This window comes from Branchiostoma lanceolatum, chromosome 1 (assembly GCF_035083965.1).
Source record: "Branchiostoma lanceolatum isolate klBraLanc5 chromosome 1, klBraLanc5.hap2, whole genome shotgun sequence".
Lineage (NCBI taxonomy): Eukaryota > Metazoa > Chordata > Leptocardii > Amphioxiformes > Branchiostomatidae > Branchiostoma > Branchiostoma lanceolatum.
Genome location: NC_089722.1, coordinates 34,639,933 through 34,662,293, shown reverse-complemented (window position 1 = coordinate 34,662,293; position 22,361 = coordinate 34,639,933). Strand labels below are relative to the sequence as shown.

At 40.2% G+C, this 22,361-nt stretch overlaps 1 protein-coding gene across 1 annotated transcript in view; it reads right to left on the bottom strand.

The window, feature by feature from the left end:
- Nucleotides 1–22,361, bottom strand: part of LOC136427461 (stalled ribosome sensor GCN1-like) — a 67,526-nt gene that overhangs the window by 9,002 nt on the left and 36,163 nt on the right. The window contains exons 28-47 of the mRNA XM_066416332.1: nt 21,221–21,348; nt 20,456–20,645; nt 19,692–19,928; nt 19,331–19,525; nt 19,096–19,192; nt 18,167–18,316; nt 16,929–17,050; nt 15,120–15,414; nt 12,878–13,098; nt 12,441–12,509; nt 11,499–11,637; nt 9,813–10,009; nt 7,809–7,998; nt 6,898–6,968; nt 5,713–5,928; nt 4,809–4,973; nt 4,381–4,542; nt 3,795–3,887; nt 2,343–2,486; nt 1,413–1,682 (exon numbers count right to left, since the gene is read on the bottom strand). Of these exons, the coding sequence (XP_066272429.1) occupies nt 1,413–1,682; nt 2,343–2,486; nt 3,795–3,887; nt 4,381–4,542; nt 4,809–4,973; nt 5,713–5,928; nt 6,898–6,968; nt 7,809–7,998; nt 9,813–10,009; nt 11,499–11,637; nt 12,441–12,509; nt 12,878–13,098; nt 15,120–15,414; nt 16,929–17,050; nt 18,167–18,316; nt 19,096–19,192; nt 19,331–19,525; nt 19,692–19,928; nt 20,456–20,645; nt 21,221–21,348 (3,351 nt within the window). The remainder of the gene's footprint in view (nt 1–1,412; nt 1,683–2,342; nt 2,487–3,794; nt 3,888–4,380; nt 4,543–4,808; nt 4,974–5,712; nt 5,929–6,897; nt 6,969–7,808; nt 7,999–9,812; nt 10,010–11,498; nt 11,638–12,440; nt 12,510–12,877; nt 13,099–15,119; nt 15,415–16,928; nt 17,051–18,166; nt 18,317–19,095; nt 19,193–19,330; nt 19,526–19,691; nt 19,929–20,455; nt 20,646–21,220; nt 21,349–22,361) is intronic.

The following is a 22,361-nucleotide window of genomic DNA, read 5'->3' as shown; positions in this document are numbered from 1 at the left end:
TCAATCATCATGTAAGCTATCTACATACAGCACTGTGGTAGAAATACAGTTAAACCTGCCAAGGCGACCACCTTTTCATGGCGACCACTATTTCTCGGCTCCGACAATTTTCCCCATAGGCGTAAGCATTAAGCAGCCTGCCCAAGGCAACGCAGCCAGCGATGTTCCGTTTTCATCTTTCCATCCCATTTGTCAGATCGAAAACCTTTCCCCACTTTTATCCACAGTCCTTGAAATTCTTTTTTTGGAAATATGTGCACTGGTGCACCAAACTAAAAAAATTAGGTGCACAGAAAGAATTTTGGGTGAACATAAAATAAGGTTGAATGTCAGTTAACGCTACTGCCTCTCTTAAGAAATTTCAAGCAAGTAAAACATCAAATAAAGTACAACAAAAGGTTATACTGCTTTTTCTGATTTCAGGAATATTCTGTATACTAGTGTACAAGAGAACCTTTACCCTATAGAGCACAAAAATATTTAGGTGCACTGGTGCACCCACAGTCAAAAATTAGGAGCACAGCTCCAAATTTGGGTGCACATAGGTGCACATCACCCAGTATTTCGAGCCCTGATCCAGCGGTAGCGATCAACGCCCAAAAGAAGCCTGGGGTCGGCAGGTTTTTGCTAGGGCTTTTCCCCAGGCCTTACTTAGATGTTAAGTGCATTTGTGTGTGCGTGTGTTATATTTGACGTAACGTTTGAATGCGGGAGGGCAGACATGGTTTTGAAGTCAAAATTATGACGGAAACTTGTACACAATGTAACGGTACACAAACATTACAATGATAACGGAAAATATATTTTGTATGATCTTTCTGTCGATGGGAATTGAACCTGATGGTAGTTATGCTGGTTAAAATCACATCATATTCAATCCATTTGTGTTAACCTAGAAACATGTTGTGAGTCGATCCTCTTAAAGGCGACCACCTGTCCAACGCGACCGATTTTCATGGGTTCCCTGGGTGGTCGCCTTGGGCAGGTTTGACTGTACTTCTTTTCAGTGTTCTGCAATATTGCAAAGAAAATAATTGTTTTCCTGACTTCCATCAAGTTCGTGCGGCACAGGTCTCAGTATATTTGCAGTGCCGCTAGTTTCCTAACCATCGAATCCCGAGCCTGATATTTTCATTCAGCAAAATTGCAGGTTGCCTAATTTTACTTCTGCAATTTTGAAACTCTTTCTGCAAATTGCAGGCGGGTATTTCGAACACTGTACATCCAAAATGTCATGACGATCCGTCAACCCCATCTTGAGTTATTCTCTTTCAAAGTTTGAAACGTAATTGGTTTCTGCAGTTACAAAAAAGCCGCTAGGGGGCCCAAACCTACATGACTTACTCTCCCTCCCAAGAGCTATCTACCACAGTGACTGAAAAAATAACTGCAATGCTTGTTCAGAGACCAACCTTCACAACAGCATTGAGGGCCTCCCAGCTTTGCACCAATACATCCTGGTCCTCATCATTGAAGAGCTCGATCAGCCCCCTCAGCAGCTGGGGTACATACTCGGAGTAATCTGCCTTGATTTGGCTACAGTAACAGTTGAGGATGGTGACTGCAGCCAGTCGCATGCACGTCTCTCTACTCTTGGTGGCACTCAGAAGTTCCTCAATAACAACTCCTACCCCCAGGTCATAGTCTACAGACAGCACAAGTGTCTGGCAGTGTTCTAGCTCCTGGTGAACAGAGGGAATCACACATGACATGTTTAGTACTAATTACAAAAGACATTATTCCTCTGTGAATCACATATGTGGTCATGTAGTTTAACTAGTATATTCTTCAGCACTCCGAAGTACATCGTTGTTGTAACAGTTTGGCACCCCATTCTCTATTGGTTACAGAGTTAGGCAGCAGGGAGAAGGGTATACATTTTCATTCAGATTTGTACATAATTCATTTCCACAAATTGTAAAAACACTTAACATGAACAAATATAGACTGTTGAACACATTTCATGTGAAATGTGTAAAATGTGTGACACATACGAAATGCTTGTAAAAATCAACACAATTCAGGTCTTAACATTGTCCTCTATTCTCCTGCCTGTTAATTCAAAAATAAAATTGGAATGGAATTTTTGATTAAGTTAACTCATAATTTGCATAATTAGCATGTAATTATGTTTAACTTTGAATCCACTTCCAGGAAGAGCTGGAAATTGTAACCGCATCACTCTCTATGACTAGTTATTCCTGACTAATCAGTCCTACTAACTTCATTAAGAAACAGTGGCAGATGCACACTGTGACAGATAGTGTCACAAACATGATAATAAAGTCTAAAGACACAAGCACCACTTTACTAAACAAAAAAATGTATGAAAGTATTCTGACCTCCTTTTCTTCATCGGTTCCTCTCTTCTGACTGAGGGCAGTCAGTAGGGCAGGGAGGATACGGCTGAGGTGTTTGGTTAGAGATTCTCCAGCCACAGATGACAGGAAGGCTAATGCCTTGGTGTTTACTGGTGGGGATGTTAGCTAGAAAAAACAGCAACATCATGATAAGATATTAGTGCAACTGTTACAATTTACATAGTACCATTATAAGAAAACTGTGTAATTATTAGTAATACATGCTGACCTTACATACAAAATGATGGTACATTGTAAATAAGACAAAATGTTTGACTCAAGCCCTGTTCATTTCCAGAAATTCAAATAAATTTGATAGACAAGTTACTGTAGATTTAAATTTTGCATTCAAGTTCTGAATCGCCAATAGACTCGGCGTCTTGTTGGGTGACTGTGCAGTCCAAAATGGCTCTAGGCCTGGAGCTGGGATGGTTGTTGAGGATTGCATCCAGCTCATTGAAAAAAGGCATGGTAATATGATCTCTCATTGCCATTTCCTCGCTTGTCCAATGAGAATTTGGGGTGGTGGCCATTTCGCAAGATTTTATGATTTAAAAACGTGATCTGTGGTATGAAATATCAGTGACAGCTACATGTACAAAGTTTTACATTTCTAAAAGTTCTGACATCTTGCAAACTTCCTGTGAACTTCACCATGGTGACAAGGGTGCAAATTGTGCACATTTAGACATTTCATTGCAAATGATGAAAATTTCTAACTTATCTCTGCTATATATATATACCTAAATGTGTGTCATCAATCTGGAGTCAAGATGTTTCAAAATCCTTCTGAAGTATGGCCTTTATCGTTATCAAACATTGAACATTTTCAGTAATCAAATTTATTTATTTATCTATCTATTTCGATTTACCACATTTGTGGAAGGATTGACATAACAGGTGAATTATCACCTTTTCAAGATGTCATCCCAGACCGGACTGTAAGGTTTGGACCATCGCACACCGGGGCATGCCCCTACTCTTTTTCGAAAGGTGTGGTGGGTTCTTTAACGTACGTGGGGTGTGGCTCTCCCCAAACACGGGACCTCCATTTAACGTCCTATCCGAGGGACATTCCTAACCCTAGATGAGCTAGGTACTCATTTACACCTGAATGAAGTGAGGAAAGTCGTGTTAAGTGCCTTTCCCAAGGGCACAACGTCGGGGCGCAAGTCCGGACATGTCTCTGGGCACACCGGGATACGAACCGGGGACCCATTGTTTGACAGCCGAGTGATCTACCACTGCGCCACACGGACGCCACAAATATTAAGTAAAAAAATTATATACTTGAGTGATGGTCTATTCAGGTATAGTATTAGTATATCAATGTTCCGGTATTTTAGACCTGTACATAAATGATTTTCATGAGACTTTGTTCCAGTACATAATGTACATAAGGATGTGGTAATCAGCTTGTCAGTACATACGTACCTGTGGCACCAGGTAAGGTAGAACTACCCTACTCTTCACAGCCATCACCTGTTGCAGGCCGTCCAGGGCAAACTCAGATGTGTCAGGATCATCCTGGCAAAAATACCAGGTCATTATCATTAGTCTCCAAAGGTGACAAGCTAGGTTGTCATTACAGTAGAAGCCGCTTATCAAATCAACTGCACATCCCACTTGTCAGTGTATTTCGTACAGGGATCATTATCTACCTATTTATTAGTAAATAAATGCTTTTACAAAATGTATTTTGATTTAGTATTACTGTGACAGTAACTATCATAATGAAATTCATACAAATTGACCATGCACTATGTATGTCTCAGTTAGACTTAGAGTTTGTCAAGCAACTACTGTAAATGCATTTAACTTTGCGTGGTTTTTTTTCGCGCTAAGGCGAAAATGGAGTGTTTACGGTGGTTTTAAGTTTGCGGCAGCGCTATAGTCACATACTGCTACAGCATTGGACAAAATGTTCGCTGTGGTTTTAAGTTCGCGGTGAAACGTTGACGTGAAAACTGCGAACATAAAACCACTACGAACATTTCTGCATTTACAGTACAAATCTTACCAGCTGCTTGAGGAGGAAAGGTAGAATGTCGTCCAAAGTCCTGGCTCCGACTGTGGAATGCAAACTGTCAAATGTCTTGGATGCTGCCTCTCTGACCTCTGGGAGGGGGTCACACAGGCCTTTCCTGATGGTGGGAACCAGGCTGTCCACAAACACAATCACCTGCAGAACAAAACAGTCAGCCAACCTGTCACTATGTTCACCACTTCATTACCTTCATCATCTTTTCTTAGTTTTTTCTGTCACTATTTCAGCTCACATGAAAGGGTTGACGATGAGTCCCGAATCAAGGGTTAACAGTGAACATTGGTACATGTGAAGCAACAGGTCAAACTGAAATAGTGTTGTTCCTATTAAAAAGCAAGAATTACAGCAGGTTAGTAATCATACATGATTGTAGAATAATGAAGAAGTGCTGAAAAGTTTACCATGTCTTTGCTGGTGGACTTGATGATCTCACTAAGTCCTATACACACTCCTTGTCTCTGGTCACTCTTGTCTGACTGCAGCCCCCGCTCCAGAATGGGTACCACATCCTGCAGGACTCGCTCCCCCAACTTTCGAACCAGGTCTCCTAAAGTCCTTGCTGCAACCTGGGCAGCAACATACATCATTGTAAGTCGTTATATCTAACCTCTAAGTACTAGGTTATCAGCCTGAAACAAAAGCTAAAGCCCCTGTCACACATACATGTAGCTGACCATGAACCCCGACCTTCTGGTTGGGAGTTAGTCTTGAGAAAGGTCATCTGTGGTTGGAAGTTGGTTGGCAGGGTTGCCCATTGTCTTCAAATGCCATTTGCGCCATTTGACAAATCAAACTCAAAAATATTCTTCTTAGATGCAATCAGAGGAGTAGACTGGAGCTAGAATTGGATGTATTACTAGGCTAAATTTGGTTGGAGAGTGGTCGGCAGCAAAGTTGTGGGAGGGTCCTTAATATGCGACAGGGACTTAAACTTCCAAGCTTGTTTGTTGATGGACAATGTGTCAAATATGTTGATGAAATAACTGCATCAATCAACATGCATTCTGTATTTTGTACTTATTTTGTTTCTTATATTCAGAATTTCTCCTTTCCATGAAATGAACTTGGAAGTACATTGTATCATGACTTGTATTACTTGTACTTGTCTATTATCTGAGTTACTCTATATTTGGAACCCTGATTGAGGCAGTGTTTATTTTCCACAGAAATTTATGATAAAATAACATATCTGTTCCACAGTCACAGTAGCTTCATCAAACACCTTCACTTCCCTTCACACAATCATACAATAACTTACTTTAATAGATGTTTGCCACTACATGACACTACAAATTCAACTCTTGCCTGTCTTTTGTCATAGCTTGTTGAAGCCAGGCAGCCCAGTAGCAATTCAAACAGTGTGTCCAAGATGTCTTTCAGCGTGCGAGGCGTGTTCTGCACTATTATCTTCCAGATATGGAGGGATGCCTGCCGCACCATCAGAGACACGTCTGAACGACCCATGTACAAGCCAGCAAGCACGCGGTTTCTCCTCTCCACACCAAGGGTGCGCAGGATGGCCTGAGAATGGGAAACGGGATATTCAGTCATCAATGCTAGCAGGTTGAGAAAACTGATAAAAACGCAACTAATCTAGAGTTTTTACCAAAGAGCAAGCTTGTACTACAGTGTGTACATGTATATAATAATCTGATCCACCAAATGAAAACCAATAGCAAACATTTCCAGATCTCTGATATAAACCTTCATGGTATTCACATTGCAGAGGTACATGTAGGGTGGATCAATATCTTAAAATACTACCGACTGATAAAGACAATGTCATTGGTCTTTGTATGATGAATATGTGTCAACTTCAAATGACAAAAAGCTGTTCAAAAAAAAAAAATAGTTTCTGGCATAGTAACATTCACAGGAGTAATAACATGACATGCTTTTTTTCAAATTCATGTGATACATGTACGTGCAAGTGATCTTGATCAACACAGAATGTTGAAATAATCTAAAATCCCTGGGCATTCCTAGATAACATGACCCACTTCAGGATAGAACCAGAGATCTACAAATGATTAAAGTCCATCCATATCAAAACTAAAATCATAATTGGATTATATGTCTCAATTTCATTACCACAATTATTTTGGATGTTCACAGACCTCAAATCAGCTTCACCTTTACGACTTGTGTAACACAACACATGTATATGTAGCTTTGGGAAAGGCATGCACACCTTCCATTGCAAAGGTGGTCTTATCTCATTGAAAATAATCTATAACTAATATTAATGAAGGACAACAGATGGATAATGTACGTGTACATGTAAATATCAACGTATAATTGGAATATATGATAAATAAATGGTACAGTCGACTCAAATATTGCTGGTCCCACAATATTCTTAATGGTGAGGTCTGAAATGCTTTGCTCCCTCTCTTTCAACAAGTACATGTATTAGTTTCTTTTCCTTTCTTACATTGAGATCAAAAATTGCATACTAGTAAATCTTGAGAGAATAAATAACATGGATACCTCTTGTGATCTGGCTGTTCCAAAGCTGTCATCTTCACTGGCGGTCTCTGTAGTCATCTTACCACTTACACCTGCACACAAAAAAACATACTCCACACTTTTCTTTAAGAAGACATAATGAATGCAAATTCATCACTTGTTTTCATTTAATTAGACCCCCGTTCACACCATAAAAAAACAAATCGGATTAAACATCGGATCCAATGAAAATGACCCGATTCGAATTAATTTTTGCAGGGTGAACACTCCCAATCCGATTGGTTTTCTCTGTAACTGATCATTCGCGATCCACTTCCAGGTAGTTTTGGCAGTTTGCGACGAATCCAATTCGTCCAAATCACGCAGTGTGAAGTGGATAGGTTTCTGACTGGTAACCTTGATTCTACGCTGCCGCCTCGGCCGCAACTTGTCACATAGATAATCGAAGGTGACTTTGCTCAATCAGAAGTTTTCCTGCCAGTCCAAGTTTGTAACTGTAACGTTACCAAGCATGACGTTGTTCCACCAATCATCACTTTGTTTATGCTCCCAGATTGTCCTGTCTACAACTCTTGCTGTGTTCATTACCTGTACTACAGCTGGCCAATAGGCAAAAGCCTTTGTTGGTGATGACTTCTCGCAAATCTATTTGACAGAAAGGTCCAGTTTTCTGCTAGGGAGGGTAGAAGAATGTGTATTTTTCTTAATCTGGCCAAAAGTTTGTATTTTTGCAATGTTTTGTCCTGTACATGGTACATGTAATTGGCCACTATAAATGAGATGCAGTGGGGCTAAAGACGTCAGGTTTGAAATAAAGGTAAATGTGTTTTGAAGTGATTGTTTTAAATGGCTTCACCATGTGTACCCATGAAAATGTATTTACTGATCCTTCCCAAGGTTGAAGTTTGCAGCCTGTCTCCAGGAATCCTTACCTGACAGGTGGTACAAAAGATCTCCCAGCAGCTGCACAGAGCTGTAGCGGATCCTCCAGTTGTCATCGAATAAGCCCCCCTCCAGCTCTGGTAGTAGGAGAGCAATGGCACGCTCCGCATACATCTGAACAATCCTTTGCCCTGCTTTAAGGGCAGTGTCTCTCAGGTACTCACACTCATCTGCAAGTGCCTGGGAGAACATCACACGGCATCAATTCTAATTCTTCTGACAGCTCACCTCAGAACACGTAGTTACTGATATGAAGCAGTGATCCTTAATTATAGACTCTGAGGGTGAAATCTAGTTGATCTATTTACTCATTAAGTGCTTATGACACAAATGATACTAATTAAAATACTGAGCTTGGTGGTTCCTTTGGTGGCTTCATGCCTCCATATACTAGTACACCTGCATGTCTACATGTGCAAATACACCTTGAGTTTGTGTTACAATTCTTATATGTTGAAAATCTTGTAAAATATATAAAATGTTGTACTTTGGTATTTCAAACACCAGGGTCATAATGGTATTTAGATTACAAAGTGATAGCCTCCTGCATAGACCTTAAGGGGTGGCTGGCAGTTTTCTATAGCTTTGTGGACTCATTTGCTGTTATCTGATTGCTCATATGTTCTAAAATCACCAAGTTTGATCAGTACACCAACCCAAGAAAGTCTTCCTTTTGGATCTGACAAAAGCAGCAAGGATTAAGATCTAGAATGTGTTTCAAAGGTCCTATTAATCAAATGTACATGCAAAAAATAATTCACAGTATCAAGAGAAGCAATTTTTATATGTCTTCTTGATATTGTACAACAGTATATACGTACAATGGTTGCAAGATTAGCCTGAAACAATGCGGTGGTGAACCTGCCTGCCCTCTTCACTGTCAATGTCATAATCAGTGTGCTCGGCAGGATGGGAGATGAACTCTGGTACATTTGCGTTCAATTGTGCATTCACATTTGGAAGACATTTGCGTGAAACCATGTACACTTTTTTACTGTTTTTGATCTACCAAAAAATAGGTCATCAACGTTGACATAGCTTGGAAAACAACAAGAGGCTTAGATAGGAGCTGATGTACAGCATCTGTGGAGACTTATATGTACGCATGGTTAAAATTTGGTTAGCTGAAGGAAGACCTTGAAGTTATCTGTCACTTTCTTCTGTGCACCTAAATTTTCACATTTAACAAGTCAAAGAATTTAACTTAAAATCTATGTAAAATTACTATGTAAAAGATACGGTACCCTATTTGAAATGGAACGATATGGTACGTTATATTCAGAACAGCACATCTCTGCTTTTACTGACAGAGATCCATGGTGTAAATTGTGCATTCACGAAGTAAAATCATTGCAACAAAGCAATTCCTTAAACACCAAAACACTCATTTATTATTCACTAAAATGCAGCTGTTTTCTGACAACCAACACTGGTGCAATATGTGATGTTGAATTTGTGAATTTTATGCATGAAGTAGAAGCTTCTCGATCTTGTTCCTACCAGTTGAGGTTTTCTTAGTGGGTTTTTAAAAGACGGTAGCCTTGTGACTGAGCTGAGGGTCAAGGGGCAAAGGGGCTTGAACACCTCACTACAATGGTGCCGTTTACTGTGGGAAGTTCACACATCCATGGTGAAATTTTGGATAGGCCTTTGTCCACACCGAAAAGAAGCAGACCTTCTGAGGATGGTGTACCAATCAAGCTTAGCAATATTAGCACAAGGAAGTATCAGAAAACTGCCAACCCCGCAGAAGGTCTGCACAGGAGGTGAACCTAGCTTATATAGTATGCAAAAAATACCATGCAGTTACCAGCTACATTGTACTTAGCAACACCAGTTGTGTTGCAGACTGCTTGCATGATTAAAGATCCAGATGCTAGTTTGTTGGTTGGTTGGTGTTTAAGATGAAGCTACACAAAATACATTTGCCTCACAGATTTAGAACTTTGAGGGGCTATATAAGGGTCTGCTGGTACTTTAAATGGCTAGCTTACTTTCAGAATGGAAGGGATGATCGGTCCCACATATGGTGTGAAGTCCTCCCTGAAGGTGGTTGGGAGGTAGATGAACATCATGATGTAGCCGTCCCGGATGTGTGGCGCTACTTCCTCGTTGTCTGCCATCTTGCAGAAGTCTGGCATAAGCTCCTCCAGCTTTGCAGTGCCCAGACCTGCCATCACTTCACTTAAACCTGCATTCCAAAAAAACTTTATGGCTATTTGATTTTTTCAACTTAGTTTTCTTATAATCACAAACTGGTCTTACCAATACCATTACATGATAGTGTACACACACAACAAGTAACACAACAGAAGGCCAACTTTGCGCAGCGCAAGTCACAGGGTCCAAGAGTGCCAAAGACATGATAACGGTTGGGAGTCAGGCATCTTCCCGCACAAAATTTTGAAATTCATAACCAAATACTGTAAGTCTACTTAGATCCGCGGGGCCTAAAATCCGCGGTTTCGGGCGAATGGAAAATCCGCGGTGGTTCTAAATTCGCGCTGGGCGATGAGTAGAAAAAAATCAACTGAATACTGCCATCAGAAAATGCTTGTTCAATTTTTAAAACTCAAAAATGTTACGAAGGTCGCTACAAAACTGCTTCAAAATCGTCACAAAATGCGGTCCACGCCGAAACTGTGACAGGGAATTCTCGCCTTGTGATCACGTGAAATCTTGCAGTCAACCAATCAGAGCACAGTTTTTCTGACGCGAACCAATCAGCGCTTAGAACAAGCGGTAAACATGAGTAAACAAAGATGGCGGCCCAGCCCGGCACTGCCGCTAGCGTGCCGTATTTTGAAGTAAAATCACGGCGTAAAATACGACTCATCTACGCTACGTAAGCAGAATTTTCACGGGAAAAAAATTAAAGGAATATTATATTATATAAACGTATTATGTATATAAACGTATTTTTGCTGGCTTTCTTGAAAAACAGGTTTTTAATGAGATCAACGTATGTCAGAGGCACCGATATCGATTGTTTGCAAGCATAACAACAGCAAGAAACAAAAGAGTGTGATTGTACAACGGTAGACGGCGTCCCCAAGCCCGTAACAACAATGCAAAGCCAAAATTGTGGCGTGTATCTCGATAATTATTTTCAGATTTCTCGGTAAATTACTAGTGTAGCGGTCGGGAGTAGCGACGCTGCTCGGCCAAACTTCTACGAATCATATGTTATATCACTTGTATACACGTACGTGCTGTGTAAAAGTCTGTCATGTTTTACACAATCGCGTGCATTGTTTATGTGACGCTTTTCCCTGAAGTCGAGCTCACTCGTAAATGTGGGGAGGGGGGCAAAAGTATGATAAACATATCCGCGGGGAAATTGATTCGCGGCGCAAAGGTTGCCGCGGATTCCGCGAATCTAATTATACCGCGGATCTAAGTAGACTTACAGTAAGACAATATTTCCTGCATTCAAATTGAGGGATAAATTTTGTGAAGTTAAGTTTTTCCTCTGCCACATCCTCATTCTAAAGCCAAATATGAATTTTTTATAAGATTTATGAAGGTTCTTCCCAGAAAGAAACACCCCTATGCTCATTTAAACACAGCATCGAGGTCCAGATCACAGCATCGGGGGTCCAGATCACAGCATCGGGGCCCCTATGCTGAAAAGGCCTGGCGAGAACACTGAGAGTTTCTCTGCTAGTTTACTGCATTACCTTGTGCTGCCCCTGACCTGTCCACAGAGCTCTGTTCTGACGTCAACGTTTCCATCAGCCAAGGCAGCAGATCATCAAAACTGGCCTCTCCCATTCCCTTCACCATTGCTCCCAGGGCCCTGGCAGAAACATTTCTCACCTGTGGAAACCATAGGTGGGTAGAACATTACCATGCACGCACTCATACACTACAAAGAATGTTTTTTTCTTGAATTTTCTGATGGGGAGAAAGATTTTCTTACATAAAGAAAAATCAAGAAACACCGAGCAAAATTCATGTATGTTCATTCTTGCATGAAGAGTTTTATTCTTGTTTTTCTTAGGTGAAGAAATTAATTTCTTGTATAACAGTCACCTACAAGAATGTTATAAAAATTTAAGCAAAACTTTCTTTTACTGTCTTCACACAAGATTTGTTTTCTGGTTGGTCATATATGGAGTATTTTATAGAATCTATACTACACAGGAAACACAGTCAAGCTTACAGGAATCCTACTGGTGAGGGACATCATCCATTTCCAACAACTCGTTACACATGTAACAAATCACGTGTCAAGAGCAATTGGGTCAGAGAGCTGAAGAAGACTGAGTGATTCAGTCAAATATTTGGGTGAGTCCAATTTTAAGAACCTTTCCATAATGATCATGTAACTGTAGCAATCCACTTTCCTTCCAACTAAGACTGATTCAGACATGCACAATAGATAATCTTCTTCTATTTTGTCAAGATGGTCTTGCACATTATCAATTAGGTATCTCTAAGTGTGAGATCAATGTGTGGTGCATAACAACAGCATTCGCTGTCTGTTACAATTCAAACAAAGGTAAAGAAAGATAGGGGCAACAAAAAATCTGCCGCTTCAGATGTGTACATTTATGTATATGGTCCATGTACAGGTACAAAATGTACTTGTACCAGCTGTGATGTCTTCTACACCTTACCTCAGGTACAGGGTCCAATAATGCTTGCTTCATGCCAGGCGTGACAGATGGTAAATATGGTGCTAAGTCCTGGGGAAAAAAATGACAAGTCAGGAGCTGACCAAAGACATTCTTCCTATTGTGCCATTGTAATGTACATTGTAATTTGTCTGCATTAAACTCGAATGCATCACTGTTAACTTATAAAAACTATCCATACATGCTGCTACAGTGGGAAAACGCTTCAAGGCTTCCTCAAATAATTTCTATATACTTCATTAAGTTTTACTAAGAAAATGTCAAAAATGTCAAATTCAACTTAAGAACACTGCTAAACTTACTACCTTTGTACTGTAAAACATTGCGGGACATTTTTCAGGAGTTAGGTTAAACTAGGTTAGTGTTACTCGTTTATTGTAAATTAAATTCCCTGGATCTGTGATATAAATGACATGTACCTTCTGATCTGTGAGTGAATACATGTTCCCAATGATCTGACAGGCCATCTTCCTTGTTTCAGTGGACCTGTTCTCAAACGCCCTGTGCACTACTGGCATGATCAGGGCCAAAGAGGGAGCGTCCACAAAGTGTACAAACTTGGTCTCCAGGAGGACCTGTAGGCACATGGCTGTCTTGTGGGATGGGTCGCCGATTGCTTCCAGAAGAACAGGTACAATAGCTACAGGAAGAAAAAAATGTCACGACTAATAATAATATATAATTATTCTGAGATTTTGGTAAAATTTGTGCACGTAGCAGTAGATATGGTAGGGCAGCGTTCAGAATACCTGCCTGCAGTCTGCAATTTTCAGAAAGATTTTCAAAATTGCAGAAGAAAAATTAAACAGCCTGCAACTTTGCAGAATGAAAATATCAGGCTTGGGATTCAATGGTTAGCAAACTAGCGGCACTGTAAATATACTGTAACCTGCGCTGCACGAACCTGATGGTGTTTCAGTTCAGGCCGACATATCCTGCCTTGCACCAACTTCAGAGGTTCCCAACACTTTTGTGTTTCTAGAGCTTGTGAGCATGGAGAAGGCGAAATATTTTCTCCTGCACCAAGACAGTGGGGGGGGGGGGGCGATACCCACGTGCACGAAAAACAATAACAGTCGGCTGAGCCGTCTGAAGTCTCCCTGATTGTTTGAAGTCGGAGTGCAATGTTAAAAAACCGATAGCGATGTTTCAGCTTTATAAAAAAAACTATGCAGAGGCCAAGGTTTTGGCGTAAGGCTTTTTAATGCCATCCAGTTATTTTTTTCATTTCATTTTTTCCTTTTTTTGTGGGTGGTTTCTGTCATAGCTCATGCGGTCGTATCAGAACACTTATTCCTCACAAGGGTATAATGTCCTTGTTCCTCCTTATCAGGCAGGTTGTTGAATTTGTTTACACATAAATTATTTTTACAATTTGATTTGGTTATTATTGAACAAATTCGCTTTTGCTGTTGCAATTTCAATAAAAGTAAATTCACTTTTCATTTGAATTATTTTTCATATACACATACATGTATGTTATTCCTGTATCAAACTTTGCTAGTAAAAAATTAAGATAGAGATTTCTTCAGAGCCAGAATTACACGAATGTTGCAAAGTTAGAGATGATGTAAATAAGTAGGCTTTATTACGTTGAGAAGGTTGCAGTATGGAGGCTTGCGTGTTTGCAGAAAATATTTTCAAATTGCAGAACAAAATTTTGACATTCTGCAATATTGCAGAACACTGAAAAAAAAAAGATTTCTACCACTGTAGGGTCTTTTATCTAATTAGATATCGGATGATGTCAATAAAGGGAAAAATGTATTATATTTGATAACCCATACCTTTAAATTGCCAACTTGGTACGTCCCAATACAATGTACATTTACATTTAATTTCCCCAATTTCATAATACAGATGTATGACTGTTCAGTCACCGGTGCAATGGCCTAGTGGGTAGAGCGTTTGCCTTGCATACGGTAGGGCGTGACTTCGAACCCCGGCCGGGTCATACCAAAGACTCTAAAAATGGTACATACTACTTTCTCTGCTTAGCACTCAGCATTTGGGAAAGAGTATGGCAGTTCAACACACACTACTACCAGTGGACTAGCCCCCTACTGTTACTGTTGTGACTTGCACAAAGTTGTGTGACCCATTGGCTGCTGAAACGGGGATGGGCGCCGCCTTCTGTGCGGGGAGGACTTAAACTTAATTTAATAGACTATTCAGAAGGCCTTATTATTTCTACTTACTATTTCTACACCATTGTATAGATTGTCCCACATGTAAATGTGGTCATTATTGTGAAACAACCGAACATTACCTCCTACGCTGTAAACTTTATACTACCCAAAGAAGTACTATGTTATCATCCCTTCCCAACATAACTGACCTTCAACTACTTAACGACAGTTCATTGTGCTCTCTTCTGTTACGCGGTTCTACGTCACTCTCATACTTACAAAACTGTAATATACTCGATATAGTTCACACTTACATCCATTGTACAGGCAGATTCATTTATTGATAGATACCAACTTGTATTGTCTATTGTCATTTTCCTTTTATCCATTCTGTATTTATGTATGTTATTATGTCTCTTTTTGTATGTTTTGAGTAGAAGGCTTCAAATAAGCTTAATTAAGCTTCCTGCCTAATACTCTGAAAACATATGCGAATAAAATAAAATAAATAAGGCCTTATTATTGAACTGACCTTGAATTTCCGGGTTCCTGATCACAGACCCAATCTGCTTCAGAGCCTGTGCTCCTGCATTCTGTACCCTCGTGTGGGAGTCTGTTAACACATCGATCAGTTTGGGCACAATGGTGGGGAGACAGGAAGACAGCTGTTTAGGTGCACAATAAGCCATGGCCCCCAGCAGCTCCACAGAACCAGACTTAGTTCTCCAGGAATCTTCCTCCAGGGCTGCTAGCAGGGATGGCAGGACCAGCTTCACACCATGAGCACTCAGTTTAGACATGACTGCCTTGGCTGTATCATCTGCAGCCTGCAATGCACATACAGGTGTGATAAACAATAGTTACAACTGAGCTGTTTTTCTCTCCTTATCTGCTGACTGTTCATGTCTTTAGGCTGCACAACTTGAATTTGCTGATTCTCAGACATCTACATGTAACATGTAGGCAAGACGTCATCACAGAAATAGAAGGCTGGGGTGAAAATTTGCGACTGACTCTGTTTACTTTGAATTAGACTTTATTTCGGATCCACAATTAGCTTACAATATGAATGCAGCTATTCTTCCTGTGGTCCTTAAACAAATACATATACACATCGATATAACATTACGCAAAACTCTCTCAGCTGTGAGATAGTGGTACATAACTAAAGGCTACCCCCATAAGACTGTGTTATCATGTTGATATTTCAATCTAATATATCAGTTTCATGAAAGGAAAGCTAAGACCCAGGAACCTCCGTATACATATCCGCTGTATTGCACATTGTATTATTATGTACATGATGTGTATATATGGAGGCTCCTGGGACAGGGTCTTAGCTTTCTTTTCATTCTAATGCCCAACGTAAGCTGTAAAATGTGGGATGAAATGGGAGGGATTCAAAACTGATATACAGACGAAGCCATTTAATTGCACCTCGGATAAACGCACATTACACTTAATTGCATCGAATCCCAAAGTCCCAAACCGGTTCCCATTCACTGCTTTGTTAGTGACTCCGCATATCTGCACCGCGCATTGTCACCAATGCCGGATAACTGCACCAAATCTTTTCAAAATTCCTCGACAAGTTAACAAAAAAGATGCGCTAAAAATTGGCAAACGCGTACAAATGAGCCGATACGTGCCGGTGTAAAGGCGCAATACCGCCAATAAGTTTAAAACTGTTTTGAGTAACAAAAGAAGGCGGTCTCCATTGACAGTTACGTTCAACTTGATAGGAATCGTATGGGAGGTCCCGGGCAACTGGGCGTGTCGGCACCATTAAGAGACGCACTCCTACCAAAGGCGGCATTACGCTTTGGCAGACAGCATGCTGCACTCAATAAAGATTGGTCTCTACCTGTACACTGTCGTATTTCTGTCAATACATTTAAGTTCGGGCACTGTATTGGGCTCACCCGTAACCTAGATTTAGTTTCAATTCCTATTTTCCTAGTTTCATGGCGGTACATGATCTACGATTTTTTAACATGTCCTTGAATACTGTATATGTAAATAAAGTTAATAACTGCATAATTTCGTCTGTTTTCTTTGTGCTAGTGTTTTTGATTACCAATACACCCCCCGCCCATGGTGGTGCGGTCCAGCTGGGCCCTTCGAATTATTGCACCAGCCGGATAATTGCACCAAAAACGCTGACAAATGGGTGGTGCAGTTAAGCAGTTATACTGTATAACAATGGAATTTCAACATGAAAAGACAATTTTCCTTTAACCCTTTGGAAGGGGGAAATAATTGAAATTTTGATGAAAAGCAAATGTTGATAAAAAGCAAACTTAAGGCAATCTATGCAAAGGAGTGATCATGAGTGGTTCACCTCTCTCACATACTGGTTTCCATCTCCAAAGCACAGCAGCAGGTGCGGCAGCAGGTGCACCACATACGGCTCAAACAGCCGACCCAGCATGGTGCACAACATCTCAAATGCAAAAAGTGCACCTGCAGATAAAATCATGCAACATTTATATTCAAGAAATTGCAAAATATATACCCTTAGCACAAACTTAATTGTTCTTGTATTGGACAATATAAAAGACTTAACGCGTACTATGATATGTTATGATAATGATTTGACTTTGCTTAAAGTGTATATGTGAGACACAACTACTGATCGAATTTGAATTTATTGGGAGAGATAATTTTGATTTTTTGCCGACATGTCCAAGGCTGGGCACACTTTTCCAGTTTGCAGGACTTACATGTAGTTTTGAGAAAAAAGTAGAAATTTTCCCGCAGGTGGTAGTCTTATTAAGTTTAACTTCTGCAAAGAAAAGTTACCTGACAGCATGCATCTTTATTTGCTAGTAGTTTTTATCTAAAATTATACTGTATACCAATTATCTGGCACTACAAACTTTAAGTTGTAAAATGTTTTTGTATCACACAATGCCTTTGTACTCAAGAAGAGATAGTACTGGTTTGGCATGAGAAAGCCAAGCAATTTGGACTGATGTCAGGGGAAGGACATGTTGCACCATTCAACTTGCAAAACTGAAGCCTACACACAGTGGAAACCCTTGCTGTTGCCGATAATGAGGTGGATATGCCATCAGACGGAAGTCCCAAACCAAATATGAAGTGTTTTGGAAAATGTAAACAAACTGCCAGAATTTCGTTGCTGCATTGATTTGGCTACAAGATTGGCAGACATTATCATGGCACTTCTGAATCTGAATATTGCATGTTGATTGCATGATCTTATTTCGTGTTTATTTTGAAGGGTAAAAGGCCAAACAAATGTTCATGGTGTGATGACTGTTGACTTTATTGGGATCCACAATTTGCTTCAAATAGAATCTGCTGCTATTCTTCCTGTGGCTATATGTAGGTATACATTGACTTCAAGGTCACTACAAAAAACATACAACAAGATTTAGAGTATCTTAAAGATACTTCAGCTTAAAAGGTGAAGCTTTGGTAGAAAAACAAAATTCAACGCTTCATGTCCTTCATAATGTTGAACAGATACTAGAGAACAATAAAATTCTCCTAACGTAGCTTCTCAACTATAGAATAAAGTCTATTTTAGCTCTTACGATAAGATGAGACACAAACCTTCCCTGTGCCTGAAGTTTTTCTTGTTCTGTATGGCATCCTGCAAAGTTGTCATTACATCCAGTTGTTTCAGAGACAAGATCCCCAAACCCTTGATCAGCCCTGCCAAACCGTAGGCTGCACCTTTCCTCTCAGCAAAGTTTTCAGATTCTTCAATTATGAGAGAAAAAATCACACGTTTAAAGTCAGTGACACCATTAGTACCAGTGACTAGGCTCAGCCTGGATTGCTTATGTAACTTGAGTCATTTCTGCTTGAGTAAATGCCTGTGTCTATGATCATGACACAACGGATGAAGTTCCTTTCATCATTACAGTAATGTTACAGCAGTAAGCTGTAGGAGTTTTTGATGCACTTGATAAGTAAACAGTCAATGCATGATACAAGTTAAACATAACAAGGTTTTAAAATCTCCAACCTGCAAAATTATGTGAGCTTGGACATGTGGATTTGGATTTGGATTTATTGGAATTGCAACGGTGCAATACACGTGGGACACAGGCAGCTATTGCTGATGTCGTGACCCACACACATAATGTACCCGATTTTTACACTTGGGTGGAGTGGGGAAAATCGTGTTAAGTACCTTTTTTCCCAAAGGTACAAGATCGGTGGCAGCAGGGGATTCGAACCCGGAACCCCTTGGTTCTGAGTCGGAAATCCTGCCGTTACGCCACACGACCCCATGATAAAAAGATGTATTGTGTGGTACATGTAGTATAAATAATTGTCTTTTGTGTTACATGTACATTTTGTATGTGTATATTCCGAGATGCTACTAAGTTTCTGTTTATGATGTCGATGATTCACTAAAAAAATTCTACATGATTGTGACTGATGTAAAAGTCTAATTTGTTAACAGTGATCTGTTAATGATATGTACATGTGGGTGTCACATATTCAACGTGGAGTTTATTCAGAAAACTCACCCAGTAGCAGTCGAAGCAGTTTCTTGGCCATGTCTGGTGCTTCAGACTTGATGGCTGGGACCAACGGCGGCAGACAGTTGGCAACTGCTTCTTGCACCTAGAAGGATATGTGAGAAAAAACGACATGACTTACATGTATATCACACCTGGGTATCAAGGTTCTACTAAGGGAACAACATATATTCTCTATTGATCAACTTAAGGCAATTATCAACTCAGAACATTGTGTACTTACCTGTTGAGAAGGAGTTGACAAGGTCTCAGTCAGCTTGGCAACTATAGGTTTTACTTTTGGGTCATCCTTGTTTAAGTGCTTGGCAAGAGATCCCATCAAAATCACCACACTTTGCCGCACAGCGTCATATTCTCTAGTCTTCGGAGCTTCAGCCAGAAATTTCTCAAATACCGGGAGAAGTTCTGACACACAGTCCTAAAAGGATGAAAATAAGCACTTTAATTTGTACTGCCATGTTGTCTTGTGATTGACAGAAAACATTAAGTAAGGTGAACTCAAAATCATAATGGGAGGGGTCAGAGATCAAGGCATAAATGATATAAATCATATAATATTTCTGTATAGTAATTCCATTATTCACCTTCCCATGATCTTCCAGTGCCATCTGTGCAGCCTCCAACATCATCTTCCTGACATTGACATGTCTGTCATTCAGACCCTCAGGGACAAAAAAGGAAAATAACGGTGCAACCTTGTCCTTGCCCAGGTGTTTGGAGATCTGACCTAGTGCCAGAGCAATCCCACACCGTGCTTCGTACTTGTCCACGGCTTCATCAGAAATAATCCGGCCAAAACTGTCCTTGACAGGTGGGGGGAGCTGGGAAATGTAAGAAACGTTGTAAAGTTACAATAATCAAAATGTGCGTCATGTTATTCCACTATTCCATACTTGGGGAACTAAAAATGATGAATACTCTTGCAGCACCAGCAGCTAATGTCAGGGGTTATCTCATATACATGACTGAATGTTTCTGTAACAGGACTCCAAATACTGGGTGCATAATGTTCATTTCTAGTGAAATTATACACACAAAAAATTAGACCTAATTGTTGACTGTGGATGCACCAGTGCACCAAGATTTTTGAGTAAGGTTACATACTATTGAAAAATAACAAGACCATAGTTTCTTGTATCCACCTGATTACAATTTTGAAGCTAATGAATTACAGATGTAAGTTCTGAAGAGTGGCAGCAAGGTTTGTAATTAGGTTTCGCTGACATTGCCTTGTATCCCAATATGTTCTGCACCCAATTTTTTTTCTGTGCACCTACATTTATAGATTTTGTGTACCAGTACACCAATACATGAATTTCGAAGCGTGACTAAGTTTTGCCATGCAGACCTCCAGTTTGTCCTGATACAGGTCCAACAGTTGATACATGACAGCAGGTGTGATGTCAGGGTGCAGCTGCAGGGCACCTGACAGGGCTGCCGCAGCAGACGTCCTGATGACATCCACATGGTGAACGATGTCATCCAATACCAGGGTACATAACAGTGGATCCACCTCACAGTCAGCACTCTCCCATAGCCTGGGAAAGAACAACAGGACACTTGCCACTCTGTATGATGCAAACTCACAGAGCCAGACATCTCTTCCGCTGGTTGAGACAGATGCTATGTACAGTTCATTGCACCGGGGGAATTCCCTTTACTCTTTTCGACAAGTACAACTAAAAGTGGACCATGGCTTAACATCCTCACCTAAGGCCTGCGACCCTTTCCAGTAGCATGCATGTCGTGTGAGCGACAACAGCTGAGATTCGAACTCACAACTTCTTGGTTCAGAGGCACGGCCACTAACCACTGAATTACACACACTACTGTGTGACAGGGGCTTTACTGCCCTAGTATACTCTTTTAGGTAAGGAGTACATTCAAGTTAATGAGAGTTACAGAAAGCTCTCCCTGTATCTTCTGTAACACAAGCACCAGATCTACACTCAGATTTCACTGCCCTTCCAACTAATATGAACAGTTACATTATCAAAAAGAAGTCTAATATATGTACATTGTATTTTCAGTTCGAACACTCATAGATTTCCTACTATTGGCTACTACATGTACGTGTACATGTGTAACTGTGGAATCTAGATTCATGACTCACTTTGTAGCGATCTGTTGGTTTTTCTCCTGGGAGTCATACCTGGCTACCCAGACCCGCTGCACCACCTTTAGTCTACCATCAGTACCTGTGTCCATCCTGGGCAGGACAGGGACTAGTGTGGTCAGGCCCTGGAAAATGCACAAATCACAGTCATCACAACTCTTCACAACTGCAGGGCACTGGCACAGCAATCCTGGGTCCTGAGTTCAGTTCCCAGGCCTGCATACTATCATAGAAGTCACATACATGTACATGTAGATTACTCCTCTTGCCCCTTGTCTTTTCTCACTGATATGACTCATGCACTTTGATTCAATGTACAATGTACATACATTTTATCTATCTACATCATTAATTTACATGCATTTTGAGTGTAAACTGAACCTCAAAGCAGTCAATGTCATCATGGATATCTAATTTATCAATAATGAGGCGGAAGTATTTGTATGACACACTGAATCATGATAGAACTTCCTCACTGTTGAAATACCCACTTGTAAGAAACTAGAGTTCCACAGCCTCATACCTTCACCAACTGATGTTAGCCTTTTTGAGTGACGTATCATAAATGTTTCTCACTTATAACTGTAATTCTTGATTTGTTAACTGTAACTTAATTCTAGCTAATTTAACGGTCACTGGTCTACCGCTAAAATTTCATCATTGCAAATATCTGATCACTAATATTTGAGACAGTAATGTTTGTTCCCAACGCTAAAATTAAGTGCCGTGACCTACTCTTTTCCCCCAACCGCTACATATTTCCTGCCACTATATCAAAGTGATTTACAGTATGCAGATAAAGACCTCATTTGCATAAATAATATCAGTTGATCATCTTCTCTACCCAAGTAACATATTAAGTTGTTCAAATTAGGAAAGTCTTTTCTTTCCTCATAGATTATGTAAACGAGGCCCTCATTTGAATGATTTGTCTACTAATGTCTACATTTACTTAATTTCCAAATGCTTCAAGATTGAAATTACCATCATTTACCACAATGAAATTATAGTACTTTGTCATTAATTATGCAAATTAGATATTCATTTGCATAAATGGTATCTATCGATATTCCTCTCTCTCAGCTATATATCACACACACACACACACACAAACACACACACGAACGTTCACCAAAAC